Below are 20,686 nucleotides of genomic sequence, written 5' to 3'. Positions count from 1 at the left end.
CTCGTTCTTTCCAGAAAGCAAAGTAAAATCTTTCGGATTTCTGTCCGTTGTATTAGCGTAGCGTCGGAATAATCGCGTTGCCAGTAGCTTCGTTCGACTTTTCAGGCGCCCATTCCGCGGCTGCAACAATGGACCGAGGTCCCAACGATCGGCTCGGTTGGGCACATCGCGATTTTTGCATCCTAGCGTTGCGAAACGAATTATCGCGATTTGTCTTCGAATTAGTTTCGAAGTTAGCGTTGCGAGAATAATCGCGTTGCAATAGCTTCGTTCGTCTTTCAGAGCCCATGCCGCAGCTGCAACCCTCCGCAGTGCAATGAAACCCGAAGTAGTACAAAGGGCCTGGCCCATACTGCACGCGGAGATCACCCAACTGTACAACACGTGTCTCTCATCGGCGACATTTCCAGAAAGGTGGAAGCGGGGTGAAATTAAAGTTCTCCTAAAGAACGAAGGAAAGGACCCTGCTAACTCCAAATCCTACAGGCCAGTCTGCCTCCTTCCGGTACTCAGCAAGGTCCTGGAAAGGCTGATAGCAGAAAAGTTAAAGGACATATTCGAGAACCATCCAAATACCTCTGACCAGCAGTTCGGCTTCCGTTCAGCCAGATCCACGGAGGAAGCAATTGTTAGAGTCAGGCGGATCACATCGCAAAGCCGAGAGAGATACGTGATTGGTGTACTATTTGATATAGCTGGCGCATTCGACAATGTCTGGTGGCCCTCCATCCTCGACAGCCTGCGAAATTAACAACGCGTTGTGTTAGCGTCGCGAGAAATTGCCAATGCGCTGTGTTTGAGTCGCGAAAATTGCCAACGCGTTGTGTTAGAGTCGCGAAATAAATGCCGCACTGCGAGTAGCCGTTCCAAGGATCGCTGCAACATTTCATTGCCACTTTCACTTTGATTTTCCCTCTGGCATACAAAATCAAATTGTAATGCTCATATTCGGAGTCAATCTCCTCACGTGGGGGGGACGTTAGCGTTCTTAATTTAAGTTTGTTAGATTACGATTTTTCCATTTTCTCAAAAATTGCACTCTTGCGCTGTTGCCGATTTATATTTTAAGTCGGCTTTCGAAACAAGATTTCGTCCAAAAATTGATGAAGTTGGTATTCCTCCGATCGGAGGTCCCTCAGGGGCTCGCTCACGGATGGGGCCCGTGGGCGAGTACGGGGGGTAGCGTCCCCGAGGTACCAGAGGCGCTTGTAGGTTGTTAGGATTCTTAATTTAAGTTTGCTAAATTCCGTTTTCTCCATTTTCCTAAAAATTGCACTCGTGTGCGGATTAGCTTGGCACTCCTGTGCTGGTCTTAGGTTTCCTATTTCGACTTATATTCAGACTAATTTGAATTCATTACAGACATTTTCATCCGCCGTGGGATGCGTCGCATATTCCATGTTTTCGCCAAAATTTTCCAAATTTTCCATAATTTCGTTTCCTCCATTTTCCCAAAAATTGCACTCGTGTGCGAGTTAGTTTGGCACTCGTTTCGACTTGTCACCTATTTTGTATTCATACTAACTAGAATTCAATCTTTTCTGGTTCATTACAGATACTATCATGTCATGGGATTATCATCAGCCGTAGGATTATCATCCGCCGTGGGATTTTCATCCGCCGAAGGATTATCATCCGCCGTGGGATGCGTTTTAGTTAATAAGTGAGTGTGCCTTAGTTTAGCATCTCTAACCTCTTGCCGTACTTGATCGAGTCTGACTTTTAATAAAGATTTCTCTTAAGAATGAGTATTATTTACTTCTTTCAAAAGTTCATCTAAATTTTACTTCTTTTCTCCACAATATTCAATCATTCAAAGAAATGTAGGTATGTTCTAGCTAGGTGGCAAATGAGTGTGTTAGCTTATAAAGTCGCCGTTGTAAGAAAGGGAGCCATAACGAATTCCGGCTTCGTTCTGACTCCCTTTCGGGTCTCTAAAGCAGCAACCTCCTCGCGGTGAGACCTGGGCAATCGGTATCATCCTCGGTTCAGAATATCTTGCAAATTGCAATGAGTTTTGAGTCGAGGATGATACCGAGCTGATAGCTGCTTGAATCCTTTTTGATATTGATATTTTCTGATCATTGATGATGTTATTATGCTACGTTCATTGATGATTAATTTGTAGGATTTTAATTGTTTCTTATACTTCTTCTGCATTAGTACACGACACCATTGCTTCATCATTGCTTCATCTTTGATCCATCGCTGCAAAAGTAAAGCAATTCCTCTTTCGAATGATACCATTAAACAGCGAAAAAAGTAACTGCGTCCTTTACCTTCATTTCCTTGCTTAGGGAGTCTAGTCCCTTAATTACGTTTCGCAATGTTGTTATTTGTTTTTGTATACGATATCAACACTGTTAATTCTCCTGAACAATTCTTCCGAACAGTATGTGTCACGGACGCAAAATTAGTTTCATGCGTGCTGATTGATTGACGGTACGATGTAAACAACCGTATGTAATGACTGTTAACTAATCTTGCCTGTAGAGTGCGCTACTTATTTCGCCTACCAACGGCTACCAATGTAAACGTCCTTTAGATTCATGATATATATATATATATATATATATAGACAATTGCATACGATGCTTTTATCTTGAATTTAACCGGGAGAAAGTATAGTTAACTTGAAAAAATATTAGAAACAAACAGCGATCTGTGTTGAAGACTAGAATTTTTAAGTAGAAAGTTAACATTGATAAGACTGTTACACAAACCTTAATAATGAACCATAAAAGAGAATTACTGACTGACATTTACAATACTTTAGTACAAATTAGATATCCTAACATTACAACAGCGACAATTGAAAATATGGAAATAACAATTCTTACAGGAGAAAATCGTATTTCTTTATTGTCTTGGCTACTGGCAAGAAAGTGTGAAAAAATATCAGCTGAGCTGCAAACGTTGAAAGGATCTGATCTAGAAGGTTTTTAATGATATTGTTACTAAATTAATGAGACATTGTTTATGATATTGTATATGTTAAAAAGCACATTTTTTTTTATAGCAAGATTAGTTCAATATTATTGTAAAATTGGAATTTGCAATGACAAGGATATTTTGCTGGTAAGTGTGTGTGCATTTAAAATTTTCTGTGTTTTTATTAATGGAAGTAATTATTGTTTTTCTGTAGGGAAATTGTTCACCGCAAGAACAACATTCTACCTTAAACTTGATATTGGATTATATGAAATCGATGTTTGTCGAATCGTCCAATGATACAGATACTAAAGTAGAGCCCATTGATGATATTTTGCAGGTATACAAATTAATCTGTAAGATGTAGTTAATTTATATATATATATATACTTATGAACAGAACTATTCAATATGTATTAGGTCTTGAATGATGAAAGTTCTGATAGAATGCTGGCTATTGTTAAACCAAAATTAAATTATGTTGAATCTCTGCAATACTTTGATGATATAAAAAAAGTACTGAATGAATATACTAATTCAAGTTCGAGTACAGAAAGTGATAAAGAACATAGTATAGAAGAAATAGAATTGCCACTAAAGGTATGTTAATATACTAATTTTACCAATTAGGATATAATAAAATTTAATATAATAATGATATAATAAAATTTAGATTCTGACGTAATTGCAGGTAAATGAAGATGTGACTTCTGAGAATGATAGAAATGCAATGTTTACTTGCAATGTTTATAATATAATAATAATGATATAATAAAATTTAGATTCTGACATAATTGCAGGTAAATGAAGATGTGACTTCTGAGAATGATAGAAATGCAATGTTTACTTCGGAGAATACAAAATTTTTAGATGCTTTCTCAGTTGAATCTTTGCCAGTAGTAAAAGAGAAATCTATAAAGAGTCTTTATTCCATGGATTCTGACATTGAAGATCTATACTCAAATTTTTCTTCTTTAAAACAGGTGACGTCGTTTTATATGTATTCATGTATAATTCAACAGATTTTTTTTTACATCAAATTAATTCAATTTTCAGTTTTTGAAAGCAAAAGATGAAATATGCAATACAACCGTACCAGATGGGATAGAAAAAATGACCACACCATTAAACAAAATTATTGTAGATATTCTTACTTCCACGGGAACAATTATGAATATACGTGTTGATGATTTATAATATTACGTTAAATTTTATAATTATGATATTTTATTTCATCTGACTTGTTTGTAAAGATGTTAATCATATGTAATGTATTTGTAACAATTTGTGGGATGAAGTCAATTAGCTTCAATTGTCATATCTTAGTCGAAGCTATAATGAAGAGAACAGAGGTGTATCTGTTTCGAACACGGCAGATAATGGAATTATAGTCCTGCTTTCTTTTTCATCATCTCTTCGATGAAAGTTGATGGCATCCCCTGGTAAGGATTGCCTGGTTCCGCTGGTTGAGGGTTAATAAAATCTCAATATTTTTCTGAAGGTCTTTATAGATGTAATTACAAATACATGACAATGATTTTACGATCTAGGTCGTTCCTTCTTTTCTTTGTAAAGTGCAAGTAAAGAAACGTTAGCCACTTTGACAACTTTAAATCTGACCCCTGGAATATCACCAACAGCGTGACCTTTACGTCCAAATCCTGCTACCAAAACCTCATCGTTCTCTTCAATGTTGTTCAAACAACCGTCTCTAGGCACAAATGCTGTGATCTTTTTACCATTCTTGATAAGTTGTACCCTGACACATTTGCGAATAGCAGAATTTGGCTGTTTAGCTTCTACTCCACTATAACATAAAATTAGTTGCTATTAGTATTTGCATGGATATCACTGTATAAATAATTGTAGTATATAAACATACACTTTTTCCAAAACGATGCCCTTTGCATGGGAAGCACCACCAAAAGGATTAGCTTTCCATCTTGTTCCCAAATGAGCTTTCTTGTAGTCTTTGTCATTCCAGCGTTGATCACGTCTGTGATTGACGTGTTTACGTGCTGTACGGAGACCACGAGGTTTACCTGCAACGGATTTAAATGGTTAGGTTATGTTTCAATATTGATCAATGTTTTCTTTAGATTTAAAATTAATCTCAACATATTATGTATATTAATATATTATACTGCACATTAAAAGAGAATGTTTATTACAAAACAATAAATAAGATACTGTATTTCTTACTAGTATCTACTTATTAATATTCACAAGCAACCACGTTATTTTTCATACAATTCCAAATTGACTATTTAGGAAATTGTTATAATATTTTTAAGAAAATTATAACTACATACATTAAAAAAACTCCACACATTTTACAATTTACATTTTAATACTGTAAAAACAATATAATTTCAAGATTTGATTACGTACCCATCTTGCTCGGTGTGCTGTACGACCGGAAGAGACTTAAGTTTTATAAACGGAAGTCTTAACTGATTCTACAGTACATCAGCTAGTGTCACATAATCCAAATATTACTAAAAATGTAAAAAGTTACTATACATTCACATCCTTTTTATAAATAATCTACATTAATAATTTTTTATTTATATATAATAGTTTACATTTCACGAAAAAATATTTAGTAAAATATAAAATTGTTTAATATGTAATTATTGTTTATTATTAATTGTTTATGTTTTTGTTTAATTAATTAATTGTTTATTGTTTATTATTATTTGTTTATCTTAAACTGTTAAGGTAACCAATATTATTACCGTACGTTATAAACTTCATTTTAATCGATGACTAATATGTATTGCATATTAATAAATTTTACGTACTCTGTCCAAACACATATTTGTGTCACATATCACTATGATATGCTATAGGACTTACGGCGTATCTTCATTGGAGATCACAAATAATGTGCGAGTTGTTCTTTCTAGATAGTACTATTTTCTTTTACAAAACCTTATGTTATTTTCATGAATGTTGATTATACAATTGCAAAATAATACTGCATTTTCAATTGTTATAGTAGAACTAGTCCAGTGTAGAACTTAAGTTATCCAATAAATTTTATATATACACAGCCTATCGCAACTATGAGAATATACAACAGATTTACAATTATTAACACAAAATAAATTAATACTTACTATTTATGTATGTATATGCATACAAATCTTTTATGCCTTTTATTATTTGCTCGTTAAGAGCTCTTTATTTAATAGTACATTAACATTTGTTTAGTGCGGTAAATTCGTTCAGTTTCGTTTAAATAGTTTCTTGTAATGTAGATAAATTTTATGAAATCAACGTGGATTGATCGTCTTTTCTCGTGGTTTTTAAATTATTAGTGATATGGCTGTCAGATCGGTTTTATGTTTAGGTGATAATGTATGTAAATGGTAAGACACATTTTGATATTCTAATATGGGATTACATAAAACAATGTTAAATTAAACAATTATAATTCCATTGTATGCTTTCAGCGTTTTTGCGACAGTGTCATTTAAACCTAAATTGTATACAACAAATGTATATAATCAAATTAGGCATTTCAAAAGATTTCAAGGCAGTGAGAAGAAAAGATTATCATTACTAAACGAATATGTTGATAAGGGTAATGTCTCTCTATCCAAAATGTGGAAGCCTTTTACTTTCACAGTTATGGTAAGCAATATGAATGAAGGTATTATTTTTGAAATAAAATAAAGGGATAATAGTTTAAGCGATACTAAAATAATTCAAGCACGTCTTATTTTTCTTATGTCATAAATTTCACCGTTTTTATCATATCAGTTTAGTGGAACAACTCTTATTGCCGCTGCCATTTGGAACTATGAAAATAACAGAGAACGAACCTATAGAATAATCAATCGTTATAGACAACTGGGCGTACAAGTTTGTATAATAGAATGTACATATCTATAAAAAATCGCACCTATTATGCAATATTAAAACATTTTTTATGTTCAGAAAATAGGATGGAGACGGGACATGGAAATTTGGTGGAATAACTTAACTGAAGGAGAGAAAATTTTTGCCCCAATATGTTTTTTAAATGTTTTGGTATTTCTAGCATGGAGGGTCCCTAAATTCCAGAAAACAATGATAAAATATTTTTGTTCCGGTTCAGCATCTGGTAAGTAACATATAAATGTTGCAAAAATAATGCAATACGGTTAAAGAAAAATATAAAATCATATTATTTTGATTAAGGTGCAACATGTTGGCCAATGCTGCTGTCTTCATTTTCCCATCATTCATTTTTACATTTAGCTGCTAATATGTATGTATTACACAGCTTTTGTTCCTTGGCTGTATCAGCTTTGGGTAAAGAACAGTTTGTGGCATTTTATTTGACTAGTGCAGTGATGTCTAGCTTTATAAGTAATTTGTACAAAACTGCACTTGGCTTGTCCAATCCTTCCTTGGGAGCTGTGAGTACACATAGTGCAGTTACCGTCTAATATTTCCTGTGATAATAATTATTTATGATCCAGTCAGGAGCAATAATGGGTGTTTTTGGATATGCCTGTACCCAGTTTCCAGATATATATCTTTCTATTATTTTTCTTCCAATGTATACATTTACAGCCAATACGGTATGCTAATCATTATGTTCGATCATTATACAGTCCAATGTACCGATGATTATTATCTTTATAATCGTAAATACCTTTAAATAGGCAATCAAATTTATAATGGGACTCGATACAATGGGCATCCTCTGTCGTTGGCAATTCTTTGATCATGCAGCTCATCTGTCTGGAGTCTTATTTGGCATGTAAGTGTGAAAAAGATTAAAAAAATTCTACTTCTTTAAGTTTAAACATTTTTTTTCTATGCATTATAGATTTTGGAAAATATGGGGTAGTGCATATATATGGCAAAAACGTGAATCGATATTGACGATTTGGCATGATATCCGAGGACCACCGAGATCACGTTGATATCTTTTTATAAAAATATATGCTGATTATTCAGGAGTGTAAAAAAGAAGAAAATAAAATTGGAACAGCAATGTTTATATATTGATACTCTTTTAATAATTATGATAAACGAAATGAAAAACTGTACATTTCATGATAATAAATTTGAAATGTAAAGTTAATAGACCTAAGCTTTAAGATATTTCAAATGATGCTTAATATGATCTTCGATAAAAGTTGATATAAAAAAGTAGCTATGATCATAGCCTTCTTGAAACCTAAGAACCAATGATAGGCCAACATCTTTTACATCTGCTAGCAAATTATTTGGTAATAATTGTCCATTTTTTAAAAATGAATCTTCCTTTCCCTGGAATTATAACATATGTATCATACTTATTATAATCTACTGTCATTATTGCTTTGCAATACCTGATCGATTAGAATTTCCAAAGGTGGACCATTATATTTTTTAGCTAGTTCTGTAGCATCCCAATTTTTCCATACAGGATTGGTCTCGGTTCCACCGAAATATCCAGAGAAAGCTTTTTTACCCCATGGGCATGAAATTGGATTACATATAGGTGCAAAAGCAGAAACCGATTTATACAAGCCAGGATTTTTTAAAGCACATATTAGAGCTCCATGCCCTCCCATACTAACAACAAAGTAATTGGTTTTCTATTTTATTTAAATTAAAAACATCTATGTATATGCATAGTGTTTCTATGTTTTACCTATGGCCCATTATAGATTGCTTGTTCGGTAGAACTGAAAATTCTTCATTAATTAAAGCTGGTAGTTCCTTAGTGATGTAGCTATACATTCTATAATTTTTATTCCAAGGTTCATTTGTTGCATCAACATAGAAACCAGCACCAGTTCCAAAATCCCAATCATCGTCCTCTCCTGGTATATTGAGATTACGAGGACTTGTATCGGGAGCTACTATGATTACTCCATGTTCAGAAGCATATTTTTGAGCACCAGCTTTCTGAGTAAAATTAGCTTCTGTACATTCCAAACCAGACAACCAGTAGATAACTGGTATAGGCCCCTCCTCAATTTGAGGAGGTAAAAAAATTCCAAAATTCATTTTACATCCTAGTTCAGAACTGTTCAAAGAGAAAAAAAAAATATTTTAACCATTTTATCTTTTAATAATTGTAAGGCAATTGCAATACCTTCCATGAGAATAGACTTTTTGATATCCTCCAAACACCTTTCTGCTTGAAACCTCGGTTATATTAGACATCTAAAAACAATTTTCATGCGTTACAATTTATAATTTCGACTTATAAGTTACTTTGATAACTGTTAACATTGTTAAATTAAACATGTTAAGAGGTTAGATACCGGTGTGCCGATAACGGCAAGGACGGTATAAAATCATTCTTAAGATTTAGAGTGTTATAGCAACAAATAAAATAAAATTTATCATTTTTATTAATTACTCTTTTGCTTTAGAATATCTTCGCGAACTTAATAATATACTAAAATGTAAAAAAAATAAGAAATATTTTCAATAACGTACTGTGTTCTGAGTAGAATTAAAGTGATTGCTCATCTAACAGTAGAACAGCTGAACAAAATCAGACCACCATTGACGTAATGTATTCAGAACTACCAAAAGGGGGGAAAAAAGGAAAAAGTGTATCGACGATTGTACGTGCTGTTATCATCAAATTTTCGCATTTTTATTAAAATGTGTACACGTAAATACAGTGAATACAGATGTTGGTCTCATGCCATACTGTCACATGGACGACAACATTTTTTTACTCGAATAGCATTACTAGGAAAATTCCCTATTTTAGGGACAATGTGACATCAGACATCGCTGTATAGATCTACAATTGCTTATTTGTATATGATGATATCACAATGTGACATCACCTTGTCCTTATCCACACAAATCCACATACCATACCGTTCTTTCTCTCCTGTACATCATCGTTGTATTCGTTGTCACTAGCGTTCCCACGCGGCCGGTCATGTTTCCCCTATTTTTGCCAACCCTTAACGAGTGATCAACTGTTGCAACTTGCAAATGCTTGCAACTCGGACAACGTGTTACAGCTTTCAGCTTCAATACATTGATATCAGTTGCAGTGGAGTTGAGACGACAACGCGACACGTTTACGGAAGTGTAAAAAATAATGGGGCGAACCGTATATGCGGAAGAACGTCTTCACAATTACTTAATGTCATTAGCAAAACCAAATGAATACACGATAGGATTAATTTTGGGACAGGTTCGATTTTTGTATGTTCCAATTTCACGTCATCTTCCTGTTTATACTTGTTTAACATACGTGACTGTTGATCTAAAAATGTGCACTTAAATGAAAACGGTATTTAATATTTTCAGTACAATTACTGTGCAATTCAACGTAAAATTATTTTTTCATTAATGAACATTCAAAACTAAAGGGTTAGGATACATAAACATATACATAATGTAAGTTTGACAGCTGTTTAATAAATTGAAATTCCAGACTGCTGGACAGAAGGATTATATTGTACATCTAGCAAAAACTCCACTTCCTGTTGGTAAAAATGTTGTCGAAGAAACGTTAATCACTTCTAAACCAAATGCTCAACAAAAAGATGTTGAAAGTTGCATCAAATCTGTGAAGGATATAAATGAAAGCTGGGTCGCTGATCATGCTAAACACGTACTGTAATTTAATTTATCGTTTTTCTTTCATTCTTGATAAATTGTTACTAGTAGCAAGATCAATCATAAAAAAGAATTCGATTAATTCTGTTTAATCTGTTAAAGGTTACCAGAATGTTACCTGGTGGAATGCAAGTTCTTGGTGCCTTTATCGTGGGCCCTGACGATACCATTAATGATAATATGAATATACAGAAACTTAGGTCCATTTTAATGGCTATACATAAAAACTTAGCTCAAAACAAATATCTTTGTGGAAATAATAATGAGGAACAACTTATCCTAAACTTGAATAGCGTATCACAAAAGTATGACAAATAATAATTATAATATATTTCAAGTATTTACTTATGTTAATAACATATTATTTAATGTTTTAGTTATACTTGTAAATCTGTAGAGATTAATAAAAGTGGAACAGTAAAGCCTGCAGAGTGGAAGTTTCAAGGGAAAGCTACTAAATGGCATCAACTAGAGTCTGTTATAGATTTCGATCGTTTATTTCTCATCGATGCAAACAAGGACCCTGAAACTCTTAAAAAACAACTACAGGTACTAAATATAACATTCATTAGTACAAATCACATATGAATAAAGCTAAGAAAACACAAATTTTATAGGATATCTTAAAAAGTATGTCAGACATTATTGAATCATCCCTGATTGCTATAGAAGGTGAAGTAAAGTCCTTAGATGATACACTGGAAGTAATTACTAAAGACAAAAAAGAAGAAAAAGGATGTAAAAATAATGAAAAGAATACTAATGACAAACCTATACAAATCAGTTTGTACACTCCATGTGTAAGTATTTATATCTATTAGAAAATACATTGGAATGTACTCTATAAATTTTAATGTCATCATTATACATACATCTTTGTTAAATAATTAACTTTTTGGTCGAACATATTAAAATTCTAATGTCACTCGTTAAATAGATGTAACAAGTACGTAACAAGTTTATTTTATGGATTATTAGCAAGTGAACAATACAAGTTTCAATGTGAGAATAACTCCTTGCAATGCATCAATACGTCTGGTTGGACAATTAGTGAGTAGGACTTTTGTTCACCAAAAAGCAAATATCAATGAAGCTAATATAGCAGTGAAAGAAGACATAATAAGATCGCTGGCGAGTCGATTAGAAATGCATTGGGATAGTTTAATTGACGAAGAAAATGGTTTCCCGGAAGGTACATTATTTTTTTTTTAAAGATTATGGTAAAAATAACACATTTTTATTAACATATTGACACGATAGTATAGCACCTCGCACTCTGCGAGGCACGGTTCTAAAACCATCTTTTAAACAGATCGGCGAAAGGCAGTTACTTATACAAGTAGTTTTTAAACTTTGCTAATTTGAAAATAATCTGCTACATTTAATCTTGAAATATAAAACTTTAAATTAATTTGTAATATAATGTACGAAAGAGAGAGAGAGAGAGAGAGTAATTCTTGTTTTTATAGAAAATATAACTTTACATGAACCACCAAGAAGAGTGTTGATAGCATTGCCTGAAAGTAAGGTGACGTTATCGGACTATCTCTTTCCTGGCGAAGGTCCACTGGAAGCACTTTTATCACTACAAGAACTTTTAGATTTGGAAGTTCATGAAAGTAATGTTCAGAAGGATATAGAGCTCCAAGCTGGTAAGTATATCTAATTAGATGGATTATAAATGAAATGTACATTACAATTGTGAAAAATATTATAAATTTGTTGTATAGATCCCATCGAGTTCTACAGTCAAAGTGACGTAGATATAAAAGCAGATTTTGGCAAAGATTCATGTGACAACCAACAAAGTAGAGTATACATCACAGGCATCAGTATCGCAGTCATAATCTTGATCATTGCTATCTTAATACATAAATTCAATTAAAGTATAAAGATAATATAAAATCAAAATGTATATTTTAATATAACGATTGAAGTATAAGATGTACACATTTGCTCTGTTCTTATGATGTAATTTGAACAAGAAGAAATATTAACAAACGAGAATGATAGTGATCCTATTTAATAAAATGATATATTTATATTTATTGATAAGACATCAGATCGCATTATTTTTAAATTATTATGTAAAAGTATTATATTATTAATACATATTATGAATAATGTACACGTTAATAGCATTGTAGCTCAAGGAAAGTAGAAGCGTATCGAAACTTTAATTTTAATATCTTGTGTAGCGATTAAATATTTTTGTAATGATGTAATTACAATGATTGTAAAACGAGGATTGAATAAAATACTTTTATCTATTAAAGATAACATATACTTTCGGTTTCTTCCAAGATGTTAAATGTTACATGCATCATGATCAACTTATCCTTAAAATATTTTTAAATAGGTTTCATATAATGTAACATGTCAAGATAGTTTTAACTGTAGTATATTATCTTATCTTAATAACATCTACACAATACATATATACATTTAATATTATACACGCATATGTACAAAAAGACAGTACTTCCAAAGTCAATATAATGGCATCTCTTAATAGGTAAAACAACTAGCAGTGTTCTTTCGTTTCATTTTCAATAATTAATCTTGTAAACAATGTCTATGATCTGATTACTTTGAATAAAATGGTGCCATGCAATGTGAATACACGAATTACTGATAAACCAGGCAGTGGTACTTCTATGTTTTAAAATGCTCGGTACAGTCCGTATCGTCTTAACAAATCCTTCAAATACTTGAAAAAACTATACTAATTTTTATGAAAAATTCTGTATTTACAAAATTCTCTTTACACTGTACATAGCGAATTTGCTAAAGAACGAAACCCTCTTTTTATTATTAATATGAAAAATTAAATGAAATGATACTTCAAATATTTCCAATAATTTTGTAGTAAGACTTGCAAAGTCCATCTTCTTTAAGAATTCTACTTTTCCACACATTTGATAATTTCAACATTCTGTTTAAATGCATACAAATATATTTTATTGCTATAATTTGTGCATATGTATAAATATATATATATATATATATACATGTATATACATATACACACATACACACATCTTTATATATATATATGTATATATATATTATAATATATATAATTATATTATATATATAATAAGCATATACATATGTATATATACATACATATATATATATATATATATATATATTCTCTAGTCAATAAAATTAATGTTTATTCTCAATTTCAGTTTATGTGACAATGATTTTCAAATGCAGATTTTACTCCAGTTAACAGACTATTTTCTTATTTCTGTATATTGTAGAAATAAGAAACTGGAGTATAAGTTACAAAAAGAAATATATATGTAAGTTGACGTTGAAATGATTAAGTAATACATCTTCCTTGACTCATCTATCTTTCGTTTAGTGTGTATAATATCGTAATATAATAAATCTTCACATTTTTCACACCTTTTTTTATACATATCTACTACACTGCAAGTAGAATATTCTCATTCACTAGCTTTATAGAATGAAGAAAGAAGAATGCGAATGATTGGAATGGAATTAACGATGCTAAACGTAATGTATGTTACTGAATAGTGCAGCAGATCGAGAGAAACAATGATTTAATATTAAACTATCGTTGGTAAAATAATTTTATAACGAGCAGAATCGCCCCACGTAACTAATATTTAATTAAACTTTATGTGCCCAGACATCGCATCAAATAATATTCCATCAAAGAAAAATCTATGAACAAAATTGCATGTATTATAATATTTTTCCAGATAGAATATTACTTACGATTACAATGAAAATATAATCTCTAGCATCATTTGTGGTGCACGAAAGTAAAAATGTTATTTAAGTTTTTAGTCAATGTCATTTTAAACACCGATATGATCTGCACTATTCTTTTTAATAAGCGTCAATGACTTTAAAAATCTATGAATCTATCTAGATTAAAGGTATAAATTCGTTATACTGCCCCCATTTTTATGAGACCTGCTTGACTTCCTCTACCCACACTGGCATCTTCCAAAGAGTCTAAGTCTAAAGCGGACTCTATCATGGTCGTATCTTGTAATAATCTAAGTCTAGATGCAGATAAGGGGGTTGTTACAGTTACCGATGGTATAGAGGACGTATCCAACGTGGAAGAAACCACAACACTCTGTCTGGAAGGCAGCGGAGCGATCTCGTCGATATCAATTGGAGCAATATTAAGCGACGCTAGTGGTACTTCATTGGTAACAAGTTGGCTTACGCTGTTTGTGGTGCTACCTAAAATAAAAACAAACATTCAACGTTCATTGCTTGATTTGAATTTGCTTTGATATCCGTTGTGTACATACATCCTGCATATAATGTGCAGAAACTATTATAACTTTGATAATTGGCATTAATGTCCAGTGCCAAGCTGTTATGAATGCTCTTTAGCGACAAAAACTATTATTTTGTATTATACAACTCATTGCAAAAGTGCAGTATTCGCTGTCTATTTCTTCTATATGTGAAATATATATATATATATATATATATATATATATATATATATATATATATATATATGTATATATATATATATATATACTAAGTAGCTTAAAAAAAAATATATCCCAGTCATTGATGTCATATTAACGTGGCTCCTATTTATACAGGGTGTATGATAATTAAAATATAAAAATATACCTTAAATAATTACAGTTATATGATCTTGAAAAATATTGGATCATTTTGTAATGCGGTTTTTAGCATTTTTATCAATAAAGAAAAATCGCATTACATATATCATGAACCAATATGTGCAATAATCCCCCCCCACCCCTCATTGAACAATACATAAATCTGTGCATACATGTATCTGTGTGTATGTGAATATACATATGTTTTATATACAAATTGTATTCTGAAAATCCCAGTGCCTATAATGCACACCCATATAATTACAAATTGATTAATTAGTCACAATCCATGAACCTTTAACTTGACATCACATATTAAAATTAGTTTCTTGAAAAGTGTGTGTGGAAAGTACACATCAATTGGAAGTGTTTATTAATAAATATCAATTCATTCTTATTAAGCATACACACAATGACGGACAATTGGAATAAAAGAAAATCAACTTACCAAACAGTATGCTCTGAGCCCTCGATAACAGGACGTAATTTTAAACAACAAAGAAATACAATTTATTGAATTATGTAGAAATGGAGAAAAATGTAAAACTTAAAATGTATCCTATGCTATATGCATATAGTTATAACTATATATATATATATACATACATATATATGAACAGAGAAAAATATATATATATATATATAGTTAGACCTACATCTTGATAACATCAATGATTATAGCGTAAAAGCTTTTGCAACTGAATATACTTGAAAGACATTGAATTATAAATACTAACAATAAGTGCAATATAAAAGTAAATAATTGTATTCATAGCTTTTTGAAAAGTATGTCACTAAAAGGCATTAAAAACTGTAATGAAAATAATTAATGTTTCAGTCCTCAGTTCAGTCAATATATGTATAATATAGCATATTGTAACAAGAATATGTATCAATTTTCGCTCCTTTTTTCTCAGAAACTAAAATATCTATGTGCATATTACCAAATTGAATAGTCAAAAAATAAATAAATGTCTCTGTTTAACAACAATCAAATTCAACTCGAATGTACTCTCTATCCATAAAAGTCTCTAAGTTATAGTACGAGAAAACATGAACAATTATATTTTTTTTAATAATATTAATAATCTTCCATATAATACTTTTACTAATATTTATGTACAGATTAAAACGTCCGCATAAGTAGACTGCAGATTTTATGCATTTATAATGCACATAAATGTAGGGAACACAATGTGAATAACTTTTAAGTTTTATAATAATTTTACCTTGCATTAAATCTAACAATGCTTACTTAATATTCAAGGAAACATGATTTATTTAATCTTCGGTTTTGTAAACAAGTCAAGAAAAATGTAAATTTGCATAAAAATTCGCAGTCTAGTTACAAGTTTTCTTAATAATAAAAGGACACGATCTGAACCTATATTATTTTGATTCTAACATGCTGAAAGAATTATCTTAATAAGGGACACTATGGCCGTTCATTCAATTATTTTTTTTAATAAACGGGATACTATTACTTTAAAAAATATGAATAATGTAGAGAATGTTAAATGTCATCGTTATCACTCATAGAACTCATAATGAATCTTCGATTTAAAAGACCTTCTTCAGTGCCATCGTTTGGGCACAAAGAATTTTCTGCATAAGTGAAATTATTAGTTAATGGTCCTGAACCGTATCTATTAATTTCAAATCCTATCGCATTCTGAGTCATAATCGGCATTCCCCCAGCACCTAATATTCGCGACATTACGACGGTTGGCAAGAGATTCTTTGATATCGGATATTTTAAACCATGAACAGTGCATCTCAAATTGTTGTACTTGAGAACATGCTGAGATTGGGGAAGTCGCAATGGATCTTCTGTGTAACATTGCGGATACTTTTGCAAATCAGGATATCCTGCTCTGTCATCAATATTATATCGTATTGGATCTTCAGAATATCTTTGAGGATACTTCTGGAGATCGATGCCGAATTTCTGATCGCTGACACACTGATCATACATTAAATTATTATCCGAACATCTGTGATACTCTTCCCTACATCTGTGAGGATACTTCTGTAAGTTTTCCTCACATCTGCATGGATATATCTGAAAATCAGGGTTTGCTCTATCTGTCTCATATTTTATATGTTTCACAGGATCCTGGAAACAATGTTGTACGGGATATGCCGTAGCGTAAGTGTCATTAATGTATTGACGCGAATACTCTGGAAGTTCCTCGGGATAACAAGCAGTGTGCCTTAGAAGGCTTAACTCACCGTTTATTGATTCAATTTGCGGTGAATGTTGACCAGTGACAAGGTTGTTCATCGAACCCGTGAGTTCAGCACTGGGATTTGTTTGAACAGTCGTACCATTAGGCTACAAATATAAAATAATAAAGAATACATAAAAAAGCTAGTACAGGTAATGTAAGAATAAAATATTAAGTATACGACTACCTGTGGTTGCACAACTTCCACAGTACCGTATGCCTTGCTGTTGGTAATGACACTGTCATCACCGACCTTTTCTTGCTCCGCTCGATACTCAGGTGTTACGATACCTCTTCGATCTATACATATTGACAAAAGATTATACTATATTAAATAACATCAAGGTCAAAAGAATGAGTTACCTATTAGGCTAGGTGGTGCAGGTCCACACAACACATAGAAACAGTTTCCGCAAATATTTCCTTGACTATAAGGATTGGAACTTCCTTCCCCTACTTTAATGGAAAATGATCCTTTAATCTGCAATAAATACAAGTTTCAGGTTACAACATTTGAATGATTTGGAACTAATTTATTGTACGCAATGCTTACATCTTCGTTAGTTGTTTGATTACTGGTAGTTAAATGCGTATGAAAACCAGCAAGGCCAAGAATACTCCAAACAGAAAAGAAGCATATAACTCCTACAACAACACTCCCAGGGGATATTCTTACAGCTTCTAAAAATGGCTTACCATCTCTTGTTACTATAATGAATTAAATCTGAATTTAGAACTTCTCATATTAGCTTTTAATCACCTTTAATTAATTTACTTACGCATTATTAAATGTGTAATAGCACAAGTAAGTATAAAAACACAAAGAAATGCTAGGGAGACAATAAAAGCATAGAAGTATCTATAATTTCTTCTGCCCACACAGTTACCAACCCATGGACAATGATGATCGAATCTCTCTGAAAAAATAATCATACGATGTTTTCTCCAATCTTGTACAAAAATAATCCTCGCGACAAACAATTAACTGATTCACATACCTACACAATTATCACATAAACTACAATGTGATGCTCTTGGTGGTCTGAATATTTTGCAAGTGAAGCAGTACTTTAATTTTACTGGCTGACCTTTGACTAATACCTCTTTTGTTCTAGGTGGAGGTCTGTGTATTTTAGAATTTCCATTGTTTGGTACTTCTATACCCAACATAAAGCAAATATAAACATTTATAGGCTGAAATACTGGTTAACAATTAAGTTAAATGTTTCTTGTCATAAAAATGTTTTGTACCAATTTGTTTTTCAATATAAGCAGCTTCGTCGGTCGTTGCTCTTGGAATAACTCCAGGATCACTAAAGCTTGTTCTTAGTAAAGCAGACATTACAAAAATAAATAATAGACCACCAACAACTGGTATTGCAGGTGTTATGTGAACAGCTAAGAAAGGACAACTAGAAATGAAAAAAAATATTGTTACTATCTAACCAATCGCCGACATTTAAAATGATAAGTTCAGTCAAAATGATTTTACTCAAATACAAAGAATAAACCACTTGTTCCAGCAATGAGACACACGGTCACATAAAAGACCCCAGTTTGCGGAGCCATCATTACTCTGCCATCGCAACAAAATCGGTTTCTTCCTGGGAACAGTTCCCACTTTCGAGTAACGTGTGGCATCTTGTAGAAATAAGTCCCTTCATACACTATTTATATATACAAATACGTAATGCCTGATTTGCAAGGAATTATTAATTAGAGCCATAAAATATTTGTTTAGCATCACCATGCGAGAACTTGGGAAACCATATTTCATCTTGGCCTATCAATTTGTTTATTGAACTGCAACATATTCCACAAATATTTAAGCTGGTTTTTTTTTGTTATTTAGCAATTTTTTTAAATGTAACAATTATGTGAAAATATGCCAGTATCGTACATTAATCAGTTAACATTTACACAGAGATAACAAACACAAATCAACTCACCGTATTACCATTTACAAAATATGCCTATAGCATGTTGATGTAGTGCTTAGAAAGAACTTATGCCTCTTGTCAACTTAACCTAATTGCTTCGTTCGTTGATGACGTGAGGGCATTCATATTTGATAAAAATCCACATTTTAACAAGATCAAACAAAATCGTTTGTTTTCTTCCGCATTCTATAAACAGATATGAACTCACTGTCGCGGAGACAGCACAGTCACTGTCTCGCTGAGGCCACCGACTTCAAGAACACTCACTGCAGGGTCATAGCCGATGAAAATTAGGGGCGAAAATTTATCTGTAAACTAGGTCACCCCAATGTGACACATAAATCACACCTGTGCACTGTCGATACAACCTTTATAGTCGCGATGCACATTACGCTTTAGGAAGCCGTTGCATCGTTTCACTGAATCGACCTCAGTTCGATGACAATAACGTATATATTTATAGGAAAGGATTATTGTCCGTGGTATTCACTCGAGATTATCTGTGGTTCCCTCTGACGGGATATGTAGAAATACCACGTGATCACGTTGCCACGTGACCTAAAACCAATTTCAATTTCAACTATAAACAGTTTTCTTTAAAAAAAAAATAAAGGGGTAAGCTGGAGCAAGCAAAAGATCATCGTTTAACGAGATTCTGTATAAACAGGAAACATTGAACAAATTTTTAAGATACCCCGATTTTATATTGAAATATAATATCGTCTAATTGTTTTCTATCAACTGCGAATTATGGTATCGCACGTATATACATATATTTATTTGACTGACCTCATCCTTTTTATCAGTTCGATCAACCTCGAAACCGTTTCCACCGTGGAATTGTCAACAATTAAAGGTTGCGGTCTTTATTATGCAAGAACTGCACTTCCGGACTTCGTTTACGTACGTATCGTCGATAAAAATCGATAAAACATGCGATACAAATTATTAACCATTTTTCATGAAATCATTTCTTCAAACCGCATACGTGTATTAAGAGCGATAAGAAAGGTCGACGACAACCGAATAAATAATCCGTAGCTTTTATACGCAAAGGATCGTGTAGTTTACTCAGAAACATGGGATTGATTATTTAACGGTAGGAGGGTGTGCAACTTATCGCTCCCATTGCAAAATGGGTCGTCGACGCAATGCAGTACATCGTCACACGTACACATGCACACATACAACGAATTCTTGAAAATCGAAGAATCCCACTATGAACGCCATCTTCGGGTACAGCAACGAACAGGACAGTTGCGATCCGAAAATTTTACTGCATCTATAAACTAACCATTGTAATCTGCCTACGTAGATCTGTAGATCTATAGATCGCTCTATCCAGGTTAACGACACATCTGTCAAAGAG

The 20,686-nt window shown here is 32.4% G+C and overlaps 6 protein-coding genes and 1 long non-coding RNA gene across 11 annotated transcripts; 3 read left to right on the top strand and 4 right to left on the bottom strand.

Moving 5' to 3' along the window:
• Positions 1 to 2,055: 2,055 nt before the first annotated feature.
• On the bottom strand, positions 2,056 to 2,462 carry LOC117223508 (uncharacterized). The gene is made up of 2 exons (XR_004490937.2): positions 2,280 to 2,462; positions 2,056 to 2,208 (listed from the first exon to the last, which is right to left on the bottom strand). It is a non-coding gene; the product is annotated as an uncharacterized LOC117223508 (long non-coding RNA).
• Positions 2,463 to 2,506: 44 nt separating this feature from the next.
• LOC117223506 (HAUS augmin-like complex subunit 7) lies at positions 2,507 to 4,545 on the top strand. The gene is made up of 6 exons (XM_033475810.2): positions 2,507 to 2,938; positions 3,020 to 3,078; positions 3,146 to 3,271; positions 3,352 to 3,531; positions 3,732 to 3,914; positions 3,988 to 4,545. Exons 1-6 carry the CDS (start codon positions 2,731 to 2,733, stop codon positions 4,126 to 4,128), a joined length of 897 nt encoding a protein of 298 aa, XP_033331701.2. The 5' UTR covers positions 2,507 to 2,730; the 3' UTR covers positions 4,129 to 4,545.
• RpS23 (ribosomal protein S23) lies at positions 4,422 to 5,472 on the bottom strand. The gene is made up of 3 exons (XM_033475811.2): positions 5,323 to 5,472; positions 4,814 to 4,973; positions 4,422 to 4,738 (listed from the first exon to the last, which is right to left on the bottom strand). The coding sequence occupies exons 1-3, from the start codon at positions 5,324 to 5,326 to the stop codon at positions 4,471 to 4,473; spliced, it is 432 nt and encodes a 143-aa protein (XP_033331702.1). The 5' UTR covers positions 5,327 to 5,472; the 3' UTR covers positions 4,422 to 4,470.
• Positions 5,473 to 5,910: 438 nt separating this feature from the next.
• On the top strand, positions 5,911 to 7,932 carry rho-7 (rhomboid family intramembrane serine protease rho-7). The gene is made up of 8 exons (XM_033475807.2): positions 5,911 to 6,305; positions 6,390 to 6,570; positions 6,700 to 6,801; positions 6,877 to 7,042; positions 7,120 to 7,340; positions 7,404 to 7,505; positions 7,590 to 7,687; positions 7,757 to 7,932. Exons 1-8 carry the CDS (start codon positions 6,259 to 6,261, stop codon positions 7,851 to 7,853), a joined length of 1,014 nt encoding a protein of 337 aa, XP_033331698.1. The 5' UTR covers positions 5,911 to 6,258; the 3' UTR covers positions 7,854 to 7,932.
• LOC117223505 (S-formylglutathione hydrolase) lies at positions 7,927 to 9,540 on the bottom strand. The gene is made up of 5 exons (XM_033475809.2): positions 9,367 to 9,540; positions 9,017 to 9,087; positions 8,570 to 8,947; positions 8,265 to 8,490; positions 7,927 to 8,202 (listed from the first exon to the last, which is right to left on the bottom strand). Exons 1-5 carry the CDS (start codon positions 9,397 to 9,399, stop codon positions 8,020 to 8,022), a joined length of 891 nt encoding a protein of 296 aa, XP_033331700.2. The 5' UTR covers positions 9,400 to 9,540; the 3' UTR covers positions 7,927 to 8,019.
• A 196-nt stretch (positions 9,541 to 9,736) lies between these two features.
• Positions 9,737 to 12,795, top strand: LOC117223503 (protein odr-4 homolog). Of its 2 annotated transcripts, none has more exons than XM_033475805.2 (8): positions 9,737 to 10,087; positions 10,331 to 10,510; positions 10,618 to 10,820; positions 10,893 to 11,064; positions 11,133 to 11,315; positions 11,494 to 11,707; positions 11,985 to 12,167; positions 12,246 to 12,795. In XM_033475805.2, the coding sequence occupies exons 1-8, from the start codon at positions 9,992 to 9,994 to the stop codon at positions 12,398 to 12,400; spliced, it is 1,386 nt and encodes a 461-aa protein (XP_033331696.1). In that variant the 5' UTR covers positions 9,737 to 9,991; the 3' UTR covers positions 12,401 to 12,795. The 2 variants fall into 2 exon arrangements, with proteins under 2 accessions (XP_033331696.1, XP_033331697.1); XM_033475806.2 differs by having other exon boundaries at positions 10,046 to 10,186.
• A 105-nt stretch (positions 12,796 to 12,900) lies between these two features.
• app (Palmitoyltransferase app) lies at positions 12,901 to 19,848 on the bottom strand. Of its 4 annotated transcripts, none has more exons than XM_033475795.2 (10): positions 19,327 to 19,839; positions 18,870 to 19,180; positions 18,629 to 18,789; positions 18,376 to 18,534; positions 18,157 to 18,294; positions 17,931 to 18,085; positions 17,741 to 17,858; positions 17,562 to 17,677; positions 17,382 to 17,484; positions 12,901 to 14,748 (listed from the first exon to the last, which is right to left on the bottom strand). In XM_033475795.2, exons 2-10 carry the CDS (start codon positions 19,016 to 19,018, stop codon positions 14,444 to 14,446), a joined length of 1,404 nt encoding a protein of 467 aa, XP_033331686.2. In that variant the 5' UTR covers positions 19,019 to 19,180; positions 19,327 to 19,839; the 3' UTR covers positions 12,901 to 14,443. The 4 variants fall into 4 exon arrangements, with proteins under 4 accessions (XP_033331686.2, XP_033331687.2, XP_033331684.2 ...); XM_033475796.2 differs by having other exon boundaries at positions 17,565 to 17,677; positions 19,327 to 19,837; XM_033475793.2 differs by lacking the exon at positions 12,901 to 14,748 and having other exon boundaries at positions 15,995 to 17,484; positions 19,327 to 19,503; positions 19,585 to 19,848.
• Positions 19,849 to 20,686: the final 838 nt, after the last annotated feature.

This window comes from Megalopta genalis, chromosome 2 (assembly GCF_051020955.1).
Source record: "Megalopta genalis isolate 19385.01 chromosome 2, iyMegGena1_principal, whole genome shotgun sequence".
In the NCBI taxonomy this organism is placed as follows: domain Eukaryota; kingdom Metazoa; phylum Arthropoda; class Insecta; order Hymenoptera; family Halictidae; genus Megalopta; species Megalopta genalis.
Note: the sequence above shows the minus strand (reverse complement) of the source record. Positions and strands in the feature narration are given on the sequence as shown.

What these genes read in the sequence shown, in the direction of transcription:
- app (XM_033475793.2), bottom strand. Translation starts at nt 19,018, where the DNA reads ATGCCACACGTTACTCGAAAGTGGGAACTGTTCCCAGGAAGAAACCGA. An exon ending in TTATATTGAAAAACAAATTG is followed by an intron (nt 18,535 to 18,628) that starts GTACAAAACATT and finishes TGTTGGGTATAG; the next exon opens with AAGTACCAAACAATGGAAAT. An exon ending in TTTATGTGATAATTGTGTAG is followed by an intron (nt 18,295 to 18,375) that starts GTATGTGAATCA and finishes TTATTTTTTCAG; the next exon opens with AGAGATTCGATCATCATTGT.
- LOC117223506 (XM_033475810.2), top strand. Translation starts at nt 2,731, where the DNA reads ATGAACCATAAAAGAGAATTACTGACTGACATTTACAATACTTTAGTA. An exon ending in GAAAGGATCTGATCTAGAAG is followed by an intron (nt 2,939 to 3,019) that starts GTTTTTAATGAT and finishes TTTTTTTTATAG; the next exon opens with CAAGATTAGTTCAATATTAT. An exon ending in ATGACAAGGATATTTTGCTG is followed by an intron (nt 3,079 to 3,145) that starts GTAAGTGTGTGT and finishes GTTTTTCTGTAG; the next exon opens with GGAAATTGTTCACCGCAAGA.
- LOC117223503 (XM_033475805.2), top strand. Translation starts at nt 9,992, where the DNA reads ATGGGGCGAACCGTATATGCGGAAGAACGTCTTCACAATTACTTAATG. An exon ending in TAGGATTAATTTTGGGACAG is followed by an intron (nt 10,088 to 10,330) that starts GTTCGATTTTTG and finishes TTGAAATTCCAG; the next exon opens with ACTGCTGGACAGAAGGATTA. An exon ending in TCGCTGATCATGCTAAACAC is followed by an intron (nt 10,511 to 10,617) that starts GTACTGTAATTT and finishes AATCTGTTAAAG; the next exon opens with GTTACCAGAATGTTACCTGG.
- RpS23 (XM_033475811.2), bottom strand. An exon ending in GGCATCGTTTTGGAAAAAGT is followed by an intron (nt 4,739 to 4,813) that starts GTATGTTTATAT and finishes TTTATGTTATAG; the next exon opens with TGGAGTAGAAGCTAAACAGC.
- rho-7 (XM_033475807.2), top strand. Translation starts at nt 6,259, where the DNA reads ATGGCTGTCAGATCGGTTTTATGTTTAGGTGATAATGTATGTAAATG. An exon ending in ATAGACAACTGGGCGTACAA is followed by an intron (nt 6,802 to 6,876) that starts GTTTGTATAATA and finishes TTTTATGTTCAG; the next exon opens with AAAATAGGATGGAGACGGGA. An exon ending in CCAATCCTTCCTTGGGAGCT is followed by an intron (nt 7,341 to 7,403) that starts GTGAGTACACAT and finishes TTTATGATCCAG; the next exon opens with TCAGGAGCAATAATGGGTGT.
- LOC117223505 (XM_033475809.2), bottom strand. Translation starts at nt 9,399, where the DNA reads ATGAGCAATCACTTTAATTCTACTCAGAACACA. An exon ending in CAATCTATAATGGGCCATAG is followed by an intron (nt 8,491 to 8,569) that starts GTAAAACATAGA and finishes CTTTGTTGTTAG; the next exon opens with TATGGGAGGGCATGGAGCTC. An exon ending in TGGAAATTCTAATCGATCAG is followed by an intron (nt 8,203 to 8,264) that starts GTATTGCAAAGC and finishes TTATAATTCCAG; the next exon opens with GGAAAGGAAGATTCATTTTT.